At 34.8% G+C, this 24,992-nt stretch overlaps 1 protein-coding gene across 2 annotated transcripts in view; it reads left to right on the top strand.

Moving 5' to 3' along the window:
• Positions 1-24,992, top strand: part of LOC138333885 (DNA polymerase subunit gamma-1-like) — a 46,147-nt gene that overhangs the window by 454 nt on the left and 20,701 nt on the right. The window contains exons 1-12 of one of the 2 annotated variants that reach the window (XM_069282530.1): positions 3,127-3,200; positions 6,119-6,893; positions 8,223-8,418; positions 10,366-10,515; positions 10,960-11,103; positions 12,848-12,927; positions 15,777-15,959; positions 19,069-19,165; positions 20,223-20,317; positions 20,851-21,084; positions 22,374-22,575; positions 23,573-23,638. In XM_069282530.1, the coding sequence (XP_069138631.1) occupies positions 6,205-6,893; positions 8,223-8,418; positions 10,366-10,515; positions 10,960-11,103; positions 12,848-12,927; positions 15,777-15,959; positions 19,069-19,165; positions 20,223-20,317; positions 20,851-21,084; positions 22,374-22,575; positions 23,573-23,638 (2,136 nt within the window). In that variant the 5' untranslated portion in view covers positions 3,127-3,200; positions 6,119-6,204. Of the gene's footprint in view, positions 1-3,126; positions 3,201-6,118; positions 6,894-8,222; positions 8,419-10,365; positions 10,516-10,959; positions 11,104-12,847; positions 12,928-15,776; positions 15,960-19,068; positions 19,166-20,222; positions 20,318-20,850; positions 21,085-22,373; positions 22,576-23,572; positions 23,639-24,992 lie in introns of those variants that run through there. The other variant, XM_069282531.1, reaches the window with a different exon arrangement.

The raw sequence follows: 24,992 nt of genomic DNA, 5'->3' as shown, positions 1-24,992 counted from the left end.
AGGTCACATTGAATACATATTTACATGCATTCTATCATTCATGACGCCATGTTTCCCTTCTACACCGCCTGCACCACCCCTGTAGGAAGTGTAGACGGTTTACACAGGGTGTAGCTACACCCAGAAACATATATACATATGTATATATATTTCTGCTACACCGCGATACTTGATTCTAGATCGGTGTGAGTTGATCATGAGCGTCCGAATCAAGTCGGCTCATTGTATCTAGATTAAGGAAAATATAGTCGATAAACAGTGTTTTGAACTCGATAGTACTCGAACTAGATCGGCGACTGGTCAGGTTTACTACCGACAACAGATCGACGACTCACACACGCCTGTACACGCTTGTGTACGAGTGCATAGGGTCTCGATACTGTTTGTCTACGCCATTGTTGTGTAAACATCATTATAGTCGGTGTAGAACTCTCGGCCATACTCAATACACGAGTATATTTCCAGACCCTACGAACGTGGACGTGGTTCTACTCAGGTCCTATATATGTTGGTGTTGGCAAAGGTCCTTAATATTTTGTAAACCCCCACCCCCACGCCGCGCCGCACCTACAGGAGGAAATTGATTCAACACACAACCATATATACTTTTTTCATATATCATTAGATATAATCCTTGTACACATCTATAGACAGTGGGGTCGCTAAATGGAAATTAACGAATACGCAAATTGGCCAAATTCGGCGCGTGATTTTGGGGTCTGGGGGTCAACTCCGAGAAAAATATTACGATTTAGAATGAGTGAGATGAGTTTTACAATGTATTTTGATGATTTTGCGAGCGCCCGAAAGCGCGAGATTTTGGTGTTTGGGGGGTTCGGGAAAAATATTATGATTTAGATTGGCTAAGATGAGTTTTACGATGCATTTTGATATTTTGATGAATTTGCGAGCGCCCGAAGGCGCAAGGTTCTGGTGTTTGGGGGGTTCGGGGGTCTCAAATATTGTTTGAGTATATTCTTTGGGTATATGGGGGCATCGTACTCGGGCCTCAACCACCCTGCGCCGGATAGTTTGTAAAGTTTTTTTCAGACCAATATGTACCCATACGTTCACCATACATATCGTCGATTTTGCTTGATACTGAATCAAATTCTTTGATAGTATCCGAATTGATCAGTCCATCCTCGCCAAAGATAGACGACACATTCATGCTCTCGAAAATATACGCAAATATTTTATACAAAAATGTACAATAAAAAAAAACATATAATAGTGCATTTCCTAAGATAACATATGGGAAGTATATATAAACACAAGGATTTATAAGTAAGTCTCATATACGTCCTTGATAAACACCATATGTTTACATAACAATAAATACAATCGCGAACTGTAATCACACTGATAATATACACACGTGTGTGCTCTTCAGTATTAAGCCTATGTGTAGCGGGATTGGACTGTCCTACGATTTCACATTTTCAAGAGGTACCGCGAGCTGACTATATATTAGGCAAAAAAAAAGCCTTATAATATACTGTAGGCAGGTTTAGCGGACTATCGTTGACCAGCGGCCGATTTCCGAATATTCAAATCGCTCTAATTCCTTCATTTTTGCTCCAATCTTCATAAAACTTGGTAAAAATATTCATTTTAATGTACTGAATAACATATCTTGTGTTGTCACTAACTTTTCCTTGTATTTAACGTGTTGTTGTCTGTTGTCGTTTCTTGTCGTTATTAAGTACTTTTGGCATTCGGCAAACCTCGGCCGATTCCTGTACCAGATGTAGGGTACCGGAATCGGCCGAGGTTTGCCGAATGATACTTTTGGGTTATGGCGTTTTATTTCGTGTATGCCGACTCTGCTCCCGCTCCCGGTCTCCGTACCAGAAATTTCATTTATTACCGATTAATCGACAATAAAATAAGATACAGTAATAATTTTGGTACTATAAGATTTGGAATTTAATTTTACATGATAATATTATTATTGTGTCAAATGTCAGCGAAAACTTTTACTTTTCTCGTAATTGCAGACATTATTTTCAATCGGGAATTTCATGTAACGCTGCAATCAACAGAATCATGAACTTTGGTGGATATCAAATGCTTAAAAGTCTTTCCATATTTTTCCATTCTGATAATCAATTGTATGATAGGAATTTCAAAACTATTTTAAAGATTTCAGTAGTTACTTGCTGCATGCATGCAAAATCTGTTGCAGAGATGACGTACAAGCAGTCTACAGTATAGTAAAGGTCGTGCTTTTTTCTTATCTAACTTCTTCCGTTGAAGTGTTAGAATTCTAGGCCTCAGATACTCAATCTGATTAAAATACAGATCTTTATTACCACTATGTTTGATAAGAGGATCTGACAACATCATATTAGGAGTTATCCTGGTGACCTCTGGAAATAACCAATCAAATTTCTGCCGCCAGAATCTTGACTGGGTACGAAATACATGTAGTTTGAAAAAGCTGTCAAAGTTACATGTATTTCGTGTATATATTCATCTCGCCCAAAGAACACAACAAAGCTAACTGTATATATATATACTGGGACGAAATGGAGTTATCAATTGATATAGCAATGTGTAGAAAATGCATTTCATCTAATGTGCACATGGTAAAAATGGTCATCCGAACATGACCCCTTATATGGGATGTTGTCAGATGCTCTATTGAACGGAGTGGTTATAAGGATATGTATTTTAATCAGATTGAATGATTGTGAGCAAGGGAATTGCAAATTGACACTGTTGGAGAAGGTTCAAGTATTTTTGGAGGTGGCAATGTTTATTAATCATAGCAGAAAGTGGTAATTCAGTATAAACAGAAACATGTGTTTCTGGTATAAAAACTACAAATGTACTAGTACTGTACATGTACAATGAAAGTTCAATGTGATAAAGGTCAGAAGAGAGAGGGATTTAAGCTCAAAATCGGGACAGGGTGAAGAATTCCATGTGATGGTTTGTAACTTTACCTGCATCCTTAGCTTGGATTACTCCAACGAAATCCAGAGGAGATGGGGACCCCGAAGTATTGGGGTAAGGACGGGAACGGGGACGGTGTACATGATTTCTCTCTGCCACTTTTTCATGTCTAAATATATGAACCAATCATAATGCTTAATTTTGTGTTACTATATATATTGAGAAGAAATCCCCCAAACAAAACAACATGGCGGCATCCACCCAAAAAAGATGATGCTATGAGTACGTTGTAGTTTGTGGTGAGTGTCATGAAAGATAAGATTGAGACATCATACAGAAGTTAATTTTCCCAGTCTTGCCAGGTCAAATACCGTATTTAGAGAATGCTTCGTCAGTTAATCCAACGCGTAACCTACAGTACTTGTACTGTGCAGTCTAATCTTAGTACTGAAATACAGGCGTCTGCATGAGTTAAAATAATAAATGTTAACTAGAGGTGTAGCAAAACAAGACATCTTTTAAACATTACGTTGCATTATGCCAGGCTTGTTCAAATATACCATAGACTTATTGCCTTTGCAAATAGTCCATATGAATAAATATTTACTTCGGTTAATGAAACTAGGCTGCATAGAATCATGGGCAAGTTTAAAAATCAGAATTAATGACAACAAATTACAGATTTATTGACCTTTGTAGTAATGTCATTATTGAAAATTGAGAACAAGATGACATTAGTTAAAATTCACTGAATGAGACTTTGAATGCTGTCTTTTTTCATAAAAGGTAGGTTTCTCCCAATGAAATATAAAGACTATTGAAATTTATCCTGTACATAGATATAATCAATTATTAATCTTCAGATCATTTTCGATGCATACAGCGAACAATATGGGTAGTTAGTTGCCTAGCTTGACCAGGAAAATACTCCTCAAAAAATAGTGCGCAGTCAAGCTTTACATAAAAAATGACGTATTTTTTCCAAAACGAGGCCGCATCAACAAATGGAAGTGTGCAACAAAATGTCAGATAGAAGTGACAGTCTTGCCACGGCATGTTTAGTAAAAAAAAACCAACAACAAATCTAAGTACGATGGATTGTTTGTACATGTCATATAATCTATAACACTTCAAGTTACTTACTTACACTCGCTAGCTTAGTACATCAAACATATATGTAGTTAGTCTGTCACTGTATGTAATTGCTAGCATCATGGCATATGTATTGAAATTCGCAACAGAATCCGGGCGAGTTCCGCTTGAGATGTGGCTTCTGTTTCTTCTATTGCTACATGCCATCTCTGAGTTTCATTCCCTAGAGATATTCTAGGGTGCTACCGATTCCATTCGAATTTCCTACTCTTTGATGCAGATTCTGATAAAAAAAAAATCTCACTCGCTTTCGTTCAGCCGTTTTATTTACTTTTAGTGCGTAACAATGCACATGCGCAAAACTTCGACAACACAATCCATCGAAGCTTCATTTGCATACCATCCTGTCAGCCTGACGTTTGTAATAAATCAAGGATTTCCTTCAATTTTGTATTCAAGACACATTTGTCCAGTCTCATATGCATATATTTACACTTGCTAGGCTTGTTCACTATACGCAAGTACTAGCCGATTTTGTTAACCATAACTGCATGGTAACATTGAACTTTGAACTTGCGTATGAAAATGTTCTATGCAACGTAAAGGGGCTACTTTTTTTTTTAAAGAAATACATGGCTTTGTTAACATTTTGACACAACATTACGTGTATAGAATTTTGGGAAAATGTAAACAATACATATATGTTTTATATTTAAACTGTATATGATACCAACATTTTTCAAATTAACAATTGTATAAAGAAACGGGAAAAATATCCCGACTGGGGCGAAGTGCAGTGCTGTCAAATGTAAACATTACCTCTGTGTCTGTGTTCATCCTACGATCGCATCTTTGGACGTGAGACCCTCTGACAGAGGTCAGTTATAAACATATCCTCTTGTCTTTGTTCTTTGAGAATTTAATCATGTGTATTATAAAACATGCACCGCTAGTAATCCACGTATTGACAGTTACGCGTCACCACAAATACATTGTACCCATTGAAAATGTTCTGTCTGTAGATGGCGATGGATCTAAGCGTACATTATATAATCACATGGCTCCCAAGGATGTAATATCGTCAAGTCAGACGACAATCTCAAACACGTTGAGCTACTTGAACATCAGTGTTTTGACTACTTCGGCAAACTCCAGTGTGTAAGCGTGCGTCAGCTTCGCCTTGCTGTACAAAAACGGTCACCGAGTTCACACATGTGGTCGAGTACAAATACTTTATGTTATTACGCTATATATTAACTTTTAGCAAAATTTAATATATATTTAAAGTTCTGATCTGATGAAATAAAATTTTCTCTGAAATTTACTTTGTTTGTCATGTTTATTTTACAATGAAATATTGAACTTTATTGTAGTCGCAGATGAATAATTCTACCTTACGTGAAGAGTCATCTTTCGCTGTTCAATTGAGTGAGCTCCTCTCACTTTTGACCGACTTTTATTGAATAATTACGTCAAATTCAAATGACGATTTCATAGCATAAAACATAAATAAAAAAGTTGTATGAGTGTAAATATAGGGATTGGATTTCGTGTTTGTGTTTACCATGCTTGTATGGAACAATTCAGCTAAGAATATATTCAATATGTGGTGCGTTTACGAAATCCAATCCCTATTAAGAAATAAAATTGAGGTATTTTTAATAAGTTTTTTCACCTTTTCTTCCCTTATCAGTGTTTACAAAAAAAAATATTTATTTGGTTGGGCGAAACCTACCTTTAACAATATTTGTTCTTTTATCTAGGCAGCAGGCTCATTTTACCTTTGTTAATTTCGTCTTTAAATATTTTACAGAGTTAACTCCCCTGAGGAGAGGTCTTATTGTTACATTGTGATTTTGTGAGCGAAATTCATGTTGTTTTCTCCAAAATGTATGATTTAACGCTCGCATAGACATGACGTCACAATTAATACCTAGCCGTAAGGGCAGATAACCTCGTAATATGCAAATACAGAATACAGCGAAAGAGGAAATGTTGGAGTATCGGTAAAGTTCATTCATTTGTTATATGTTACCTTTGGAAAAAATATTATTTTCCCATTTTTTCTCATTATATTCTTAAAACTGATACATTATTTTCAATTAATTTTGTTTTCTGTACTTAGATTTTCTGATGGGTGCCTGGCTAAGCAGATGCCTATATAAAACATCCAAGTCACTGGGACGAAGTCAGAACAACTGAACGGACCAAATGTGCAGTCAACCGAAAATGATTCCATCATTGATGGGTCAGGCCCATTTTTCCCTGTGTAAATATGGGTCACTGAGCAGACCCTGGAGGTCAAAAGTTCAAAAGATCAAAGGTCAAAAATATGAAACTATCCATTTCAACCCTTGTAGATCTGTACATGCAAGTTGCACATGTTCGAAAGATCAACAGAACAGGACTGTTCGAAAAAATGAAATTGGCATTCAAATGTTGTCTCCTAGTCTTCGTGAGCAGCTATTTGGCAAAGAAAATGAGCAATATAGGACTGAAAAAAATGAAGAAAGTAATGAAGTTCCAATCATGGCTACAATTAAAAAACATTTGTCAGAACATGGCTTGTGGGGGCGAGATTCTACTATATTACCAGATGTAAATTTGAAGATTCCAGAGCTTAAAGGGGGTAACATAGCACAGCACATGGAAAATTTGGCACAGCAACAGGTCAAAGGTTATCAACAGCTAGCCAGACTAATGGCTAACCCAGAATTTAAGTTTCCTCCAAAACCGGAAACCTGGGTCAAGTCTGCAGGATGGACAAAATATGACAGTGAAAGTGGCAAGGCTGTGAAGGTTGACTTTCCCAAGGAGAACGTTCTAGTGTTTGATGTAGAAGTTTTAGTTCCAGAAGGAAATTATCCGACCTTGGCCACAGCTGTGTCGCCTAAACATTGGTAAGTCTGGATTTAGAGGTACATACTAGTTCCAGAAGGTAATTATCCTACATACATGTATGTATCTTGGCCACAGTTGTGTTGCCTAAACATTGGTAAGTCTGGATTTAGAGGTACATACTAGTTCCAGAAGGTAATTATCCTACATACATGTATGTATCTTGGCCACAGTTGTGTTGCCTAAACATTGGTAAGTCTGGATTTAGAGGTACATACTAGTTCCAGAAGGTAATTATCTGACCTTGGCCACAGCTGTGTCGCCTAAACACTGGTAAGTCTGGATTTAGAGGTACATACTAGTTCCAGATGGTAATTATCTGACCTTGGCCACAGCTGTGTCGCCTAAACACTGGTAAGTCTGGATTTAGAGGTACATACTAGCTCCAGAAGGTAATTATCTGACCTTGGCCACAGCTGTGTTGCCTAAACACTGGTAAGTCTGGATTTAGAGGTACATACTAGTTCCAGAAGGTAATTATCCTACATACATGTATGTACCTTGGCCACAGTTGTGACACATAATACCGGTGAATGTTTAAGGGAGATTACTCTAGGCTTGGAAAATGGCTGCCAGTGATGTTATAGAGGTAATACACGATGACCCAGAGGCCAAAACAATTTGTTTTGGCCTAAACTTCATTTGTGCCAAGTTTCATTCTTTTATCTTAATGTGCACAATTTGGCCATATTTCTGAACTTATCTGCTCACTATCATGATTGTTTGGTCATCAGGGCCCAATTTCATGAACATTCCTTTACTTTAAGGAATTCTTTAACTTAAAATTCCCCATAGGAAAGCATTATTGAAGTTAAGGAAAAAATCTGAACTCAATGAGCTTTCCGTAAAATCTGTATTGCTTTAAATTTCCTATTGAGAATTTTAAGTTACGGGTTATTTCTTAAAGTTAAGGAATGTTTGTGAAACTGGGCCCAGGAAGCAAAAAACCTCATTCAAATTATTGAATTAAGTTACAAATGTACGAGATTCTAAACTGCAGGTGATTTCCATGTTGACGTACATTATACTTCTTAGTGGCCTTGTGGTTAAGATGTCTCCACATATTACCCCATGCCCACCACCTCTGGGTCGCGAGTTTGAATCCCATGTGGGACAGTTGCCAGGTACTGACAGCTGTTGTAAACATGTGTAACTTTATTTACACATTTTAGATATATTTTTATCTGATCATATTTATTAAACATCAAAAAGAAGCAATTTTTAGAATGTATAAAATCTGTATTGTGGCTTTTTACTTATAAAATATTTTAAGTTCATACATGCTCAGTCAGGCTATGTTATGATATTTATATTATCTATTACATTTATAGGTACTCCTGGTGTAGTGAACTTGTGTTGAAGGACCGCTATCGCTGGACAAAGGTGCCATTTCTTTCTGACCTCATCCCTCTGGAGTCTGGACCTAATAGTAATGGTCAGTCGGCCAAGGACTGGCCACAGCGACTTGTCATTGGACACAATGTCGGGTTTGACCGTTCTTACGTTAAGGAGCAGTATTACTTAGAGGTATATAAATATAAACTTTATTTGTTGTACATCGATTTCGAAAACAAGTTAAATTACTTATACAAATCACTTTTGATGGCCAGGATGCTAGCGCGCGGGGGATGTTAGATGTAAGTGCTCTATATAATAACAGTAAATTCATATCTAACTTTTAAAGTTCTGTAAAAAGGAACATTTGTAGAACAGAAGAAAAAATATTATCATTCTTATCTAACCTCCAAATATAGAGGTTATATCTCTTTCAAAATATTTTTTCTCAAAATAGTATCTGCCAAGAAACATGTTTGTGACGGATATTAAATTGGGGTCCGTCCCTCTGTCTGAGTTAATTGACCTGGCTATAAGAACTCTAAAATCGTTCAACTTAGATTGATGAAACTTTCTGTAGATATCAGGCTAGTACCCTAATTTTGCTTTTTGCTATTGGAGACCTTCCATTTTTGACATTTTTCCTGTTACCATGGAAACTTAATCAAAAAGACCAAATTACTACTCTAGGCTTTAACTCCAACTGTTCAACTTAGCTCCATGAAACTTTCTATATATAATATCAGTGCTGTACTAATGTTTGGGGCTGGGATAGCCAAATGGTGAAGATATGTCCCAACATATTACCACAAGCCCTCCACCTCTGGGTTGCAAGTTCAAATCCCATGTGAGGCAGTTGCCAGGTACTGGCTGCTGGTTGGTGGTTTTTCTCTGGATACTCCGGCTTTCCTTCACCAACAAATCTGGCATGTCCTTATATGACCATAAAAATTGAACCTCTGTAACTATTACAACATTCAAATCTGGTCTAGGAAAACACCAATCTTTAGATAGATAGATAAATTGAACCATGAGACATAGGTTCTACATCAAAATATACGAACTGCACTAAGCCTACTACAGGTCCAGTGGATATTGGCATGCTTTGTGCTACCTTTGATTTTTCATGTTTTTTTGGTGAAGTAATCTTTACTTATAGTTAAATGAATCCCTGTAATTCACCATGTTGTTTTAGACCAGCAGTCTATGGAATTCAAATTTTGAGTCATTTCTTTATTCTTTTATTTATTTCTAAATTCACCCTCAAAGTCATCCTTTGCAATTTCTTAAATGAGGAATTTCATCCCAAAGAGGATGACGCTGAAAATCACAAAATTTTCTTTCATATTGTAAACATTCGTCAATGTTAAGGTCAATTGTCGATCATGTTATCAATGTTTTGATAATCAAATGAATGGAGCTAATTCATGTATCAGGTGATACCCGATAGTGTTTGAGCGGCCCTAGTATCTCCAGTGGTGATGGAACGTAACTCTTTGTAATTTATCCGCTGAAATGACGATAGTAAAGTAATCATCTTATATTTACATTTCCGTTTTCTCTTTACTATATAACCTTACCAACTGCGAAATTGTTTACACTTGCGTAAACGCAGCGGTTGCCGCGCAAGAATACACACACCGGAACACTGACTTCTGCAAGTAGTGTGAATGCGCATCCAATTAGACCTATTGCATCTGTATGACAAATCTTCAATATTCTGCATGTATTGATGTAATGTAAATTTTAAATTATGTATCAGCAAATAAAATATTTAACAATATTGTATAAATGGAATGAAAAAAGATAAAGGTAATGTGGAACTATATTTTGTGTACTCTCTGAAATTGACATTTCCCACCAAATTGAAGCCAGCTGTTCCGGGATTCCACTTGAACACTTAATGATTAATGAAATGGTTGGTCGAAATGTTAATATAAGGAATGAACGTGCGTCATGTTGAAATATCTGTACATAAAATGCAATTTACACACCAGTAAACAACAAACAATAAAAATAATTTCTTAATTGAAGTCATTCCATCACCAATAGAAACAATAGTCCCGCAGAAACTTTATCAGGTATCACTAATGGTATTTTTCGTTACAGTATGTGTATTTGTTGATCAACATTTTACAGAAATCTAAACTTCGATTTTTGGACACGATGTCGATGCACATCGCAGTATGTGGGCAGACGACATACCAGAGAATTCTGTACCAGGCCACCAACAAAGCGAGCAATCGAAAGGAAGTTCAGGAGCATACGGCCCGTACCAAACATATGCATGTATGTAAACTGACTAAGATACACTGTAAAAGGTACCATCATAAACCTACTTTCTATCCCGGTTACTAAATTTCACAATTTCTGTTTCAAAACATTTTCGCAGTGATTGAGTTTTGTGGATTTCAAATTGAATGGACATTTCTAGGAAAGGGACTCTAGGGAGAGGGATTATATGAGAAGGGGCTATAGCGGGGCTAAAAGGATGGGGGCAGTTTAGGTTGATGATGGTGATATCATTGAATTCACTCTTGTTTGGCATCTAAGGTTGATGATGCAGCATTGCATTCACTTTTGTTTGGCATCTTAGGTTAATGATGAAGCATCAAATTCACTCTTGCTTGGCATCTTAGGTTGATGATGGTGATACCATTGAATTCACTCTTGCTTGGCATCTTAGGTTGATGATGGTGATACCATTGAATTCACTCTTGCTTGGCATCTTAGGTTGATGATGAATGGAAGATGGTCAGCACACTGAACAACCTGAACGATGTCCACAAACTTCACATCGGAGGAGATGACCTAAAGAAGGAGAAGAGGGACATCTTTGTTAAGGGGACAATGGAAGAAGTCAGGACGAAGTTCCAGGTAATCAATCATAGCCCTTCAGTCAAAATGTCTATTTTTTTTGTAACAATAAGCCTTGACAATTTAACTTGTAAAACATAATCAGTTAATGACTCATAATTAACTTCAGATAAACCAAACAATTAATGTTTTCCATTGTGCTGGTTAAGTGAAGTTTTTAAGCCTAGACATTCATCACTAATTGTGAAGAAGGTCATCTCCCATACATGTGAATAAAAAATTAAAGGTCTAAAATCTTGCTGAAAATTCAGGTAAGGGTTGTCATCTTGTTATGAAATTGCACTCTTGATTATCTCCCTCTAACTACCAAAAAGATCATAAATTTCACTCTTGCTTATCTCCCTCTAACATGCAAAAAAAATCATAAAATCATACTCTTGATTATATCCTTTAACATCCAGAAAAAATCATAAAATCATACTCTTGATTATCTCGCCTTGACTTAAATAAATGGTATAATTGCACTCTTGATTATCTCCCTCAAACATCCAAAAGATTGATAAAATCATATTCCTGATTATCTCCCTCTGCTTCCAAAAAAATCATAAAAATCATACTCTTGATTATCACTCTATAACATCCAATAAATTCATTAAATTGTACTTTTGATAAAATTCATAGAATTGCACTCTTGATTATCTCCCTCTAACATCCCCAATTTTTTTTTTAAATGTACTCTTGATTACCTCCCTTTGACTTGCAAAAAAATAATATAATTGCGCTCTTGATTATCTCATTCTAACTTCCAAAAATTTCATAAAATCATACTGTTGATTATCTCCCTTTCACTTAATAAAAATCATAGAATTGCACTCTTAATTATCTCTCTCTAACATCCAAAAAATTAATAAAATCCTACTCTTGATTTTCTCCCTTAATTGACTTCCAAAAAAATCATATAATTGCGCTGTTGATTATCTTCCTCTAACTTTCATAAAATTATAAAATCATACGGTTGATTATCTCCCTTTAACTACAAAGAATTTAAAAATTTCTACCTAGCTAGATCAGAAACATATACATAGAGATTGGAAACTCCTTCTTTGTCTTTGTTGACAGGCAGCGGGCCTCCGGTTTATAAGCATTTTCCCTTGGCTAAATACTTTTAAGTGTATTCTTTTAAACATGATGTTTTTGCATCAACACAAAGTTTAAACATAATATCATGGTTTGATGTGATCAGTTGTCCCAATTGATGTTATTTAATATGATTTTTGAAAGCATGAAAATAAGCAATTTTACTTGGTTTTTTGAAAATCAGACATTCAAAACTGGAAGTGCATTTTGAAAATTAGAAAACTTTGATTTATTCTGCTGTATTTAACTATTAAGAGTTTATCTAAAAATCCCTAAGCACATACAGAGGTACATCTGCCGATCGTAAAATTTGAGGAGTTGCTGATCTCTATGTATATATGTTTCTGGCTAGATACCCTACCAGCACTGTCCAGCAGGCTCCAAAACGTTAACCTCTCTATGAAATCTTGGATTTACAGAAATCTGTTTTTGGTTTTGGTTCTTCAGTTCCTGTAATATGTTACTTGTTAACTAATAAGCCATAAGGCACAGTAAAAAGCTTGTTTGTTAATATATTTGTTAATAGCCCATCTTTTTCAGATTATCTTTACAAAATTATGTGTTCAGAAATATGTCTGTGAAAGTTTGGAAATAAGTTATGTGTAACATTTTGGGTATGATTTTCGTCAAGTTCATAAATTATGAGTTTTCTACAATTTGTACACAGGAGTTGATGAATTACTGTGCAAGTGATGTGATCGCTACAACAAAGGTTTTTCAGAAACTCTATCCAGAATTTATACAAAGGTAAGGAAAATTGAATTAGAAATAAAAAAAAAATGTTTTAAAAGATTTGTAATTCTGTTTGATATTCACTGTTATAGATAAAGGTTAAGGTCATTAATTTGAAATTCACTGTTATAGATAAAGGTTAAGGTCATTAATTTTATATTCACTGTTATAGATAAAGGTTAAGGTCATTAATTTGAAATTCACTGTTATAGATAAAGGTTAAGGTCATAAATTTGATATTCACTGTTATAGATAAAGGTTAAGGTCATTAATTTGAAATTCACTGTTATAGATCAAGGTTAAGGTCATAAATTTGATATTCACTGTTATAGATAAAGGTTAAGGTCATTAATTTGATATTCACTGTTATAGATAAAGGTTAAGGTCATTAATTTGATATTCACTGTTATAGATAAAGGTTAAGGTCATTAATTTGAAATTCACTGTTATAGATAAAGGTTAAGGTCATTAATTTGAAATTCACTGTTATAGATAAAGGTTAAGGTCATAAATTTGATATTCACTGTTATATAGATAAAGGTTAAGGTCATTAATTTGAAATTCACTGTTATAGATAAAGGTTAAGGTCATTAATTTGAAATTCACTGTTATAGATAAAGGTTAAGGTCATTAATTTGATATTCACTGTTATAGATAAAGGTTAAGGTCATTAATTTGAAATTCACTGTTATAGATAAAGGTTAAGGTCATTAATTTGATATTCACTGTTATATAGATAAAGGTTAAGGTCATTAATTTGAAATTCACTGTTATAGATAAAGGTTAAGGTCATTAATTTGATATTCACTGTTATAGATAAAGGTTAAGGTCATTAATTTGATATTCACTGTTATAGATAAAGGTTAAGGTCATTAATTTGATATTCACTGTTTATAGATAAAGGTTAAGGTCATTAATTTGAATTCACTGTTATAGATAAAGGTTAAGGTCATTAATTTGATATTCACTGTTATAGATAAAGGTTAAGGTCATTAATTTGATATTCACTGTTATAGATAAAGGTTAAGGTCATTAATTTGATATTCACTGTTATATAGATAAAGGTTAAGGTCATTAATTTGAAATTCACTGTTATAGATAAAGGTTAAGGTCATTAATTTGATATTCACTGTTATATAGATAAAGGTTAAGGTCATTAATTTGAAATTCACTGTTATAGATAAAGGTTAAGGTCATTAATTTGAAATTCACTGTTATAGATAAAGTTAAGGTCATTAATTTGAATTCACTGTTATAGATAAAGGTTAAGGTCATTAATTTGATATTCACTGTTATATAGATAAAGGTTAAGGTCATTAATTTGAAATTCACTGTTATAGATAAAGGTTAAGGTCATTAATTTGATATTCACTGTTATATAGATAAAGGTTAAGGTCATTAATTTGAAATTCACTGTTATAGATAAAGGTTAAGGTCATTAATTTGAAATTCACTGTTATAGATAAAGGTTAAGGTCATTAATTTGAAATTCACTGTTATAGATAAAGGTTAAGGTCATTAATTTGATATTCACTGTTATAGATAAAGGTTAAGGTCATTAATTTGAAATTCACTGTTATAGATAAAGGTTAAGGTCATTAATTTGAAATTCACTGTTATAGATAAAGGTTAAGGTCATTAATTTGATATTCACTGTTATATAGATAAAGGTTAAGGTCATTAATTTGAAATTCACTGTTATAGATAAAGGTTAAGGTCATTAATTTGAAATTCACTGTTATAGATAAAGGTTAAGGTCATTAATTTGATATTCACTGTTATAGATAAAGGTTAAGGTCATTAATTTGAAATTCACTGTTATAGATAAAGGTTAAGGTCATTAATTTGAAATTCACTGTTATAGATAAAGGTTAAGGTCATTAATTTGATATTCACTGTTATAGATAAAGGTTAAGGTCATTAATTTGAAATTCACTGTTATAGATAAAAGTTAAGGTCATTAATTTGATATTCACTGTTATATAGATAAAGGTTAAGGTCATTAATTTGAAATTCACTGTTATAGATAAAGGTTAAGGTCCTTAATTTGAAATTCACTCAAGCATTTTTTCACTCACACTGCCTTACCTATTAACATTTTCTGTTAATGGATTGTCTCCCTTAGCTTGCAATTTGGACTCGGAGAGCAGATAATGCTCAATTTAAAAAGCTTATATATACACATCCAGTATATCTTATCACCTCCATACACACATGAACTTCATTGATTCAAAGGCTGGAAGAGTGCTTTATGAAATTTCAGGGGTGAATAAATTAATAGTAGATACTCTATTGAATATATTCTGACTGTACAACATCCATCTGAAGATTTTAGCATCTGATCGTGGTACCATTAAACTTTCTCAGACAGATTTTTCTAATCAAGTCTATGTATAATCATATATTTGAGTAAAATATTTGTCTGAGAATAGTTTTATGATGCCATGCCCTGGTCTTATTCCATTTTGCATGTAAGAGTTACCTACCCTTGAGGGTAGGACTCTATTTGTATGTGACTGTTTTGTGTGCAAATTTTGCATCAGTTTCATTGAGATTACGAAGTAAGTTATGCTCACAAAGACATGAAACACTTTCTTGCAAGGGCAGATAACTGTAATATTATAAACAAAAACTATTTTTGTGGGTGGACATTTTTCATTAAGTTAGCTTTAAAACTGTTTGCTATGTGCTATGTTCATGCTATAATAAAATAATGTGTATTTACATGTGAAATTTGCATTTTTTAATATGTTCATGAGGGGATGTACTCGTGGACATATAAAGGAAGGAAAAAAGTGAAAATCTCAACGAGTATCAGCTTTTACAGTATACAAATAGAATTATGAAATCACTCTATATTGAAGGTTTCCACATCCTGCCACCTTGTCCGGTATGTTGGAGATGGGAACAGCCTATCTCCCTGTCAACCAGAACTGGGGTCGTTACATTGATGAATCAAACAGTATTAACAACGACTTACAGAGAGAGCTCAAACTTTTACTGATGAAACTAGCGGACGAGGCCTGCCACCTTCTTCACAACCAAGGGTATCACAAATTCATCTTTACATTCTTATATCTTCTTTTTTAGCTCCCTTTTCGCTGTCAATCTGTAACTATACAGTGTATGTTGTCAAAATTGGACCTTTTCTAATCTGGACACCTGTCTATTTTGGCTAGATTTTATGGTAGTTTTCTTCTTACTTATAGTAATAAAAAACTATAATCCGTAAACCTGTTTATACCGAACAAATATGTTGGTCCTAATGACAAAGACAAGTTACACTGTACCACCAGGCCATGCAATAAGTCTAAAAGTTAATGATCTATCCATTAGAGCTATCTCCCTTTGGTTCAATATTATTGGTACAGCAGGTAATGATAGTTTTTAATGAGGACGGTGATATAACGATTGGTAATGTAGTATAGGAGATTTCAGAAAAGATGGCGTGACGTCACAGAAAGTTTACATCCGGGTCCTCAAAGGTACAAACACAGTATGGCGACTAATAAAAACAATAACAGATACTCACATCTCTGCTACACAATCGATATTTTAACAAAAGTATACACTTTCATACTTTCAAATTCTTATTTTAAATGGTTTCTCATCGTTTCAGAGGTTATAGACATTTATTTTTTTGTATCTACAATTGTTTATTGCTGAATACATTTGTGTAGATTTAGTGTTGAAGCCAGCTTGCGAAGCGGTGCTGGGCCGCCACTCGTACCCGTTTTTTGTTCACAAGTAGAATTCCATGTTGTGAAAAAGTGATGACTAGATAGTTTATTTTATTGTGTCATGTTTCTGTTATACACGAAAAAGCTGTTCACAACACTTTTTAATATAACGAAATGTGGACCATATCTGGCCAGACCACGGTCGCTCGTGCATGGCTTCGCTGGTAGATCACTTCAGGCCACAGCCCATAGTTGGAGAAATTAATAATATTGATACGTAGTTACCAACACATATCTCAATAAGTACTTGTAAAAGACATATGTTTCGTTCTTTACCGTGTATATCTTGTTCTGAACCACTGTATTACACGTACATACAGATCTACATCACGTACACGTATGGCTGTCAATATCACGAAAAATAAAATGGTGCAATCTTTCAGTTTTCATGGTTCAGAGTTTATTTTTTAAATTTTCAGTCGCTTTTATTTCATGGGCTGTTATGTGAAGTCTGAAATTTAAGTGATGTTACTTTTAAGTAATTTAAATGCATGTTAGATAGGCTACATTTAGATTTATGAATACAGATCGTAGTACTGTAAATGCCGACCAGGACACATTGCGCGTCCAGGCTTCGAGAATCCTAAAATACTCAAAGTTTTGTATCAAAATATGATAAAAAGTGACAATAAACTGACTCATTTGTATGTCATAAAATAAATTCCAAAATTTCTGAAGAAAATATTATCCAGGATACACATCGTAGGTGTTTTACCAAGTAAGACTTAGAAAACAGTACCGGTAATTGCTTATGAAAATGTCAGTATGATATTTTGGGGAACTTTGAATTAAATTTGTAATATCAAGTTGATATTCGCAATATATCTGTCAATGTTTATACGTAATGGCGACTGTGTTTTCTCGCGGCGGTCGAAAATGGAGTATAAACAGAGTAAAATATATGAATACCGTATGTTTAAATCGATATGTTATTGTTAAATATTTTTTATTTACACTTTTTGAAATTAAAATAACGCAATAGTTCTTGGATTGCCGTACTATTTATTACAATAAAATGTAAACAAACATCGCAAGCGGCGGTGTGCCCACCATGTTAATATGTACAGATATACAGAGTTGTACCTTTGAGCGCCCGGATGTACCTTTGTGTGACGTCATCGCCATCTTTTCTGAAATCTCCTATAGCGATGCCTTGATATGGAAATTTAATTTTATGATTTAAGTTAAAGTAAGCTATATATAATTTGATAATATGATTGACCAGTGTGAATATTCTTCAGGCACATATTTCAGAAATATATATGATACGTCGTGTATATGTCCCCAGGCCATAACATGACAGATTTGTCAGTATTATATGTCCGATTAAATGTTCGTGTCTGGTCAATTGTGACATATACATGTAATATGTAATAACCTTAATATGTTGTATTGACAAGTATGTTCTGTGTCGTATCTATTCTGGCAAACATTTACACGTAGGCACATATTCACTTAGGGTATAAAAAGGCCTGACAGAGATAGGCAGATAGAGTCTTATTTCTTTGGAAATATACAGTATATGGAACCTGCAGAATAACAGTTATGTACTGAATAATTCATAAATCAACACATTGATTTGATTTCGACATTCCTAGCTATATATATAGTGCACAGTAAGTTAGGCCTACCTCAATACGACAACAGACTGGCTGTATTTTGAAAGCATCAGAAACAAAAGTGACACAAACATCCATTTAACATTTAAAGTGCAATCTCTTGATCATCTCTGCATTCTCGCCGAGATAATCACTTAAAAGTTATGCAGATAAATTGATAGCAGACTGAGGATTGATCTGGTAACAACCCCTCCATTTGTTTAAAATCATTTGTAGAGAAAACACTTGAATAGTTACGTTTGACTTTCACCGCATCATCAACTTTTAAACTGGCGTAAGGGAAACAACTCGTATTTTAAAAGATGAAAATGCATTTCATTTAATTTTAAGTATTAAAACGATTTAAGTTCATTTTACACAACAAAATTAGCAAGTTATATGTAGTTTTATGATAATGCAATGGTATAATTATTTGAAGAGAATGCGTATAAATTTTGAAGCGAGGGGGAGAGCAGCCATATTGCACCATAACAAAATTTACTGACCCCCTATAAAGTGATAGGGGGTCACCACGTGACGGCGCTCTGCCAATCATTTGGGGACATTTTTGTCTGAGGTGCAATAATTATATGTATGAGGATACAAGGGTTGCTTTGTAACCTTTGATTCGTAAAACAAAAATTCAATTGGTATTTATTGTAACCAGGATTAAATGATGATTACATCTTTGTTCTTGTCAAGTTGCTTGTAATTTGTATCACGTCAAACTGCACTGTGGCCTTTTGAAAAAAAGATGTGTTTTTATAGAATTTTCTTTAAGAATTTATGTTCCAACAATTTTTGTATGATTTTTGTAGGTACAAAAACGATCCTTGGTTGTGGGATTTGGACTGGAATGTTACAAACATCAAAATGAAAATGGAAAAAAAACCTGGGAAAAAACAACAAAAACAGGTAAACATGGATCATACTGCCGTAATTGTCAGAAAGTTTATGGGGAGAAATCTACTATACAGTGTAGTTTATGAAATGTTTACGGAACACATGTTTTAAGCATTATTTGCTCTATTTCCAAGGGACATGAGTCAAATGTGATAAGAATTATTAGCCAGAGATATCATTTTAACATCATATCTAAATGCCTCAGGGGCCTGAGGGATGAGACCAAAAGGGGTCGAATTGACTAATATTTTAAAACTCTTAATCTGCATATTTTCACAGATGTAATAGAATCAATAATCTTCATACATTTAAAGGTCAGATTGATAAAATCAATTCATCTATGTAAAAATGTTGGGGGTTTTTTAACAAAAGATTTAGAACTTTTGTCAATTTGGTGCCATTTTTGGCATTATGTAAATTTAAATGTTCACATTAGTTCTGACTGACTGCAATAGTCGGATTGGTGGAAGGAGGTAATATAGTGATTACATGTCTTTGTTACATTCTGTGTCAGATCACAGGTGACGTTAGGCCCCATGGGCCTCTTGTTTTTCTTCAACTCTTTTAGGATTAAGGATGATGAATAGCATTAATATATTCCGTCTTTGTATATTACAGAGTAACCTCCCTTTTGGGTAGGTATCCATTGTGAAGTCAATATATCGGTGCAAAACTTGGGTCGTTTTTCCCTGAAAATTATGACGTTACCCTCTGAAAAATGTCACGTTACAATCAATACCTTTTCTTCAAGGGCAGATAACTCAGTAATAAGGAATATATGTATTTGGTTGTGTGTTACTGTGGAAACAACAGTGCATATAATCTATAAACATTTCATCATAGTTTTAATTGCTTCTCTCAAACTCTCAAACTTTAAATAACTTATATACATGTGTACACGTAAAATGAAACTTAATCCAGACTTTGTTAACAATACATTAGACTTTGAGATAATCTAGTTCACAGTTAATTTTAAAAGTTCACTGAGGTTATTTGCTTGTCAGCAGGCAGAAATTAGATGTTATCTTACTAGGAATGCTGGCAGCTTATTTCTGTGTTTTATTACCAGGAAGATGAAAATGATGTTGAAAAAATCATAGCCAAAGTCTACGCCACAGAAAGTCGGATTCCTAAGAGACCAACACATGTACCAGGGTATCCTAAGTGAGTACAAATCAGGTGTTTACTAATGGAAAGGTGTAGAGAGGCACAACGTCTTAAGGAATGGTGAAAGCCTAGTATTATTTCTATTGCTATCTCTGGGTCACAGAGGCCAACTGGTTAAGGTGACATTTTGCCACTATCCCCCACCCTCTGGGCTGTAGTGGCTGAGTGGTTAATGTGTCTGACATTCTACCACTAGCCCTCCACCTCTGGGTCATGGTGGCTGAGTGGTTAAGGTGTCTGACATTCCGCCCCCATCCCTCCACCTCTGAGTTATAGTGGCCTTGTTATTAAAGGTGTCTAATGGAAGCGTTTTTATCAATGTAATCTAATGTGAAGGAAAACTTATCACCAGATTGCCACTTGATAAAATTTCAACTACTGCTGAGTATGCTGACACCAAACTCATCGAACACCGGTAAAACTACACATTGCTTTCACCAACATTTCAGGAGTTTGATATAGAAAAACATTTTACATTTTACACCTTATCTCTATGTTTGATGTTCAATCAAATTTTTTTTCCTTTGTAGCTGGTACCGTAGTTTATGTCCGAAGAATTCCGATCCCAACTGGAGTGTCGGTCCTTCTTTGATCAGTACTCAAATGCGGGTCACTCCAAAGCTAATGAGAATGACCTGGGATGGCTATCCTCTTCATTATAGCGAGAAATATGGCTGGGGTTATCTCATCCCTGATAAGATAAAGGCTGAAAAAGATCTGAAAAACCTTGAGGAGCAGGAAGGAAAGCCAAGATTTCCTATTGAGTATGTGAATCTGTATATATCTGTGTATATGGATACATTTATATTAGCAGAGTTCTCAAATATTTATTAGGTATAAAATCAGTTGCCATTTCATTTTGGCTTACCTCCAAATATTCTAAGATATTCTAGTAAGCACATGCTGTGCCATATTTCCTGTAGGAATCAATCTGTAAACAAGATGGGCGACTGACAGCCATCTTGGATTTTGATAGGTAAAGTTTGTTACCGCTATTTCTCAGAAAGTACTGTAAGGATTTGTCTAAAATTTCATATTTAGTCTCTCCTTATTAATTAACTGTATGATTGATAAGAAAACCAGATGGCCAAAAGTCAGCCATTTTTTAGCTCACCTGGTCCGAAGGACCAAGGTGAGATTATGCCATATCGTGGCATCCAACGTCCCGCGTCCCGCGTCCATGGTCCGTTCTTCAACAATCCAATTCTTCTCCTTGACCGCAGGTCGGAATTCAACAATATTTGACTGGTAGCATCCTGAGGGGTTAATGACTGTAAATTGTACAAATGATGGGGCTGACCCCCCAGGGGCCTGAGGGGAGGGGTCAAAAGGGGTCAATTTGGCTATTTCCATATAAATGACTTCTTCTCTGCAACTAAGCATAGGATAGCACTCATAATGCAATGGTAGCATTCTTATAGGGTAGGGATTCAAAATTGTACAAATGATGGGGCTGACCCCCCGGGGTGATACAATGCATGTTTTTCAATTGGTGATAAACTCCATAGCAGTAGTTTATTGTTTATATTTACACACTCCAGTGTTTAAAGACCACCTGCGAATCGCATTGATCAACTCCAATATCACTTGAGTCCGATTGGCTTTCAACTTTAGATTACTTTTCATAATGCATATTCTATTAAATTGCATTGCATTTAGGTACATCTATAGATGTTTATATGAGAAATAAAAACAATAACGACTGACTAGTGAGCGCTTTATATATGTATGTATAAGATATAATATTGGTGATTGTGATGGAATTATCTCCCTTTGTAAGGCTGTGATTATGATGAGATTATCTCCCTTTGTTGTGGTGTGATTGTGATAGAATTATCTCACTTTTCTTGGGCTGTGATTTTGATAGAATTATCTCCCTTTGTAGGGCTCTGATGGAATTATCTCCCTTTGTAGGGCTGTGCTTGTGATAAAATTATCTCCCTTTCTTGGGCATGATTGTGATGTAATTATCTCCCTTTCTAAAGCTGTGATTGTGATGGTATTATCTCCCTTACTCAGGTTGTGTATAAGATATTATTGTCTAACATTTTAGGGCTGTGTTTGAGATGTGTGGGATGTCCATATCAGAAGATTCTGAGACAAACCCTGCCCTCAATGACCTAGAAGAGAAGATGGAATCAGTGAAAAAAGATGCAGCGATAGATCTAGAATGGGAGGAAAGGGTTCGGCATTTGGATAAAGCAAAAATTAAACGCGAGAGGAGACCATCGATCCTACGCAACAAAGAAAAAGGAGTACGGCTGTTCTGTACCAATGCTCATTTTTAACTTTTAAATAACTTTCATTCATTAGAATACTTAAAAAGCAAATGCGAAAACTGTAAATTATGATTAATTACCAGCACATTTTAGTGTTTCAATACTGGAGGGATGTTGTAGTACTTTAAAGACAATGTGGTCATTTTGAAATACTACAACTGATATAAGTTTGTTTACAGTAAGTTTCCAACCATTTTGATAAAATGAAGTAATCGTTTAATTACAGAAAAAAAAAAAAAAAAAAATATTAAAGGGTCACTACCTTTCCGAAATGGCTTTTAATTTTTAAAATAGGAATGTAAAACGAGATCAATAATTTTGTAGAGTCGCAGAAGTTATTAACTATACGTTTACTAGCACACTTATCAACACTTCAGAACTGTTTAATTAGAATAAATAAAATGGTAATTTTCATAACGCGGGTCGTTTTATGTTTCCCGCCGTCGTCCTAAATGCCGCGTGGTAGTTGACTATCACTGCGCCAGACGGCAAAACAGCGAAATGAATATCCACTATTATCGTACATTAGACAGGAAATCTTGCATATGTTTGGTGTTGTAACCTCATCTTAAGCCATCAATATATTTTCTTTTGTTATTAATGTTTTTAAGAAACCTTTAAATTTTGCTCTGGAAAGGTAGTGGGCCTTTAAGAGGTTTGTTTTCACTAATATGACCAAAAACAGAGTTTTTATATTTTCTATATTCAAAAATATTTATTTTAGAATAAGCAACATTTCTTAGTTTAAACCTTTGTGAAAGTTATGATTGCTTTCATTGAATTCAAGTTTTGCAGTTTATGACAACTGTTTAAAATGCAGCATTGCTTTGATATGCATCTACTTCACCATGCACCAGAGTGTAAATATTGTCAGAAAATAAAGTAAATACTTCTGTATAGTATAGATAAGAGAATTGCTTGGACAGGAAGCGTTACTAGGTTAAAGTTTTAATTGATGTATATGACTTTGTAGGTTGTCTTAGAACCGAAAGACGATGAAAATATTCCCGGATGTCACTTCATTCCACTTCCTCACAAAGTATGTATGTCAGTAGCTCAAGCATATAACATCATGACATGTTAAATATAAACAGATAATAACGCATAAAATGTTGTTATTACATTAGAGTAGAAATTGTAAAGAGAGCCTGCTTTGATTTTGCCAAATTTGATGTCAGTACTCGGTTTCATGTTTGACACATGTTATGCCAGAAGACCTGTTTTATGTTTGACACATGTGATGTCAGAAGGCCTGATTTATGTTTGACACATGTGACGTCAGAAGGCCTGTTTTATGTTTGACACATGTGACGTCAGAAGGTCTGTTTATATATGACACATGTGATGTCAGAAGGTCTGTTTATATATGACACATGTGACGTCAGAAGGTCTGTTTATATATGACACATGTGATGTCAGAAGGCCTGTTTTATGTTTGACACATGTGATGTCAGAAGGCCTGTTTTATGTATGACACATGTGATGTCAGAAGGTCTGTTTATATATGACACATGTGATGTCAGAAGGTCTGTTTATATATGACACATGTGATGTCAGAAGGTCTGTTTTATATATGGCACATGTGACGTCAGAAGGCCTGATTTATGTCTGACACATGTGACGTCAGAAGGCCTGATATATGTCTGACACATGTGATGTCAGAAGGCCTGTTTTATGTCTGACACATGTGATGTCAGAAGGTCTGTTTTATATATGACACATGTGATGTCAGAAGGCCTGTTTTATGTCTGACACATGTGATGTCAGAAGGCCTGTTTATATATGACACATGTGATGTCAGAAGGTCTGTTTATATATGACACATGTGATGTCAGAAGGCCTGTTTTATATATGACACATGTGATGTCAGAAGGCCTGTTTTATATATGACACATGTGATGTCAGAAGGTCTGTTTTATGTCTGACACATGTGATGTCAGAAGGTCTGTTTTATGTCTGACACATGTGATGTCAGAAGGCCTGATTTATGTCTGACACATGTGATGTCAGAAGGCCTGTTTTATATATGACACATGTGAAGTCAGAAGGCCTGTTTTATGTCTGACACATGTGATGTCAGAAGGCCTGTTTTATGTCTGACACATGTGATGTCAGAAGGCCTGTTTTATGTTTGACACATGTGATGTCAGAAGGCCTGTTTATATTTGACACATGTGACGTCAGAAGGCCTGTTTATATTTGACACATGTGACGTCAGAAGGTCTGTTTATATTTGACACATGTGACGTCAGAAGGCCTGTTTATATATGACACATGTGATGTCAGAAGGTCTGTTTATATATGACACATGTGATGTCAGAAGGCCTGTTTATATATGACACATGTGATGTCAGAAGGTCTGTTTATATATGACACATGTGATGTCAGAAGGT

This window comes from Argopecten irradians, chromosome 10, assembly GCF_041381155.1.
Source record: "Argopecten irradians isolate NY chromosome 10, Ai_NY, whole genome shotgun sequence".
Lineage (NCBI taxonomy): Eukaryota > Metazoa > Mollusca > Bivalvia > Pectinida > Pectinidae > Argopecten > Argopecten irradians.
This window is presented reverse-complemented; position numbering and strand designations above follow the sequence as displayed.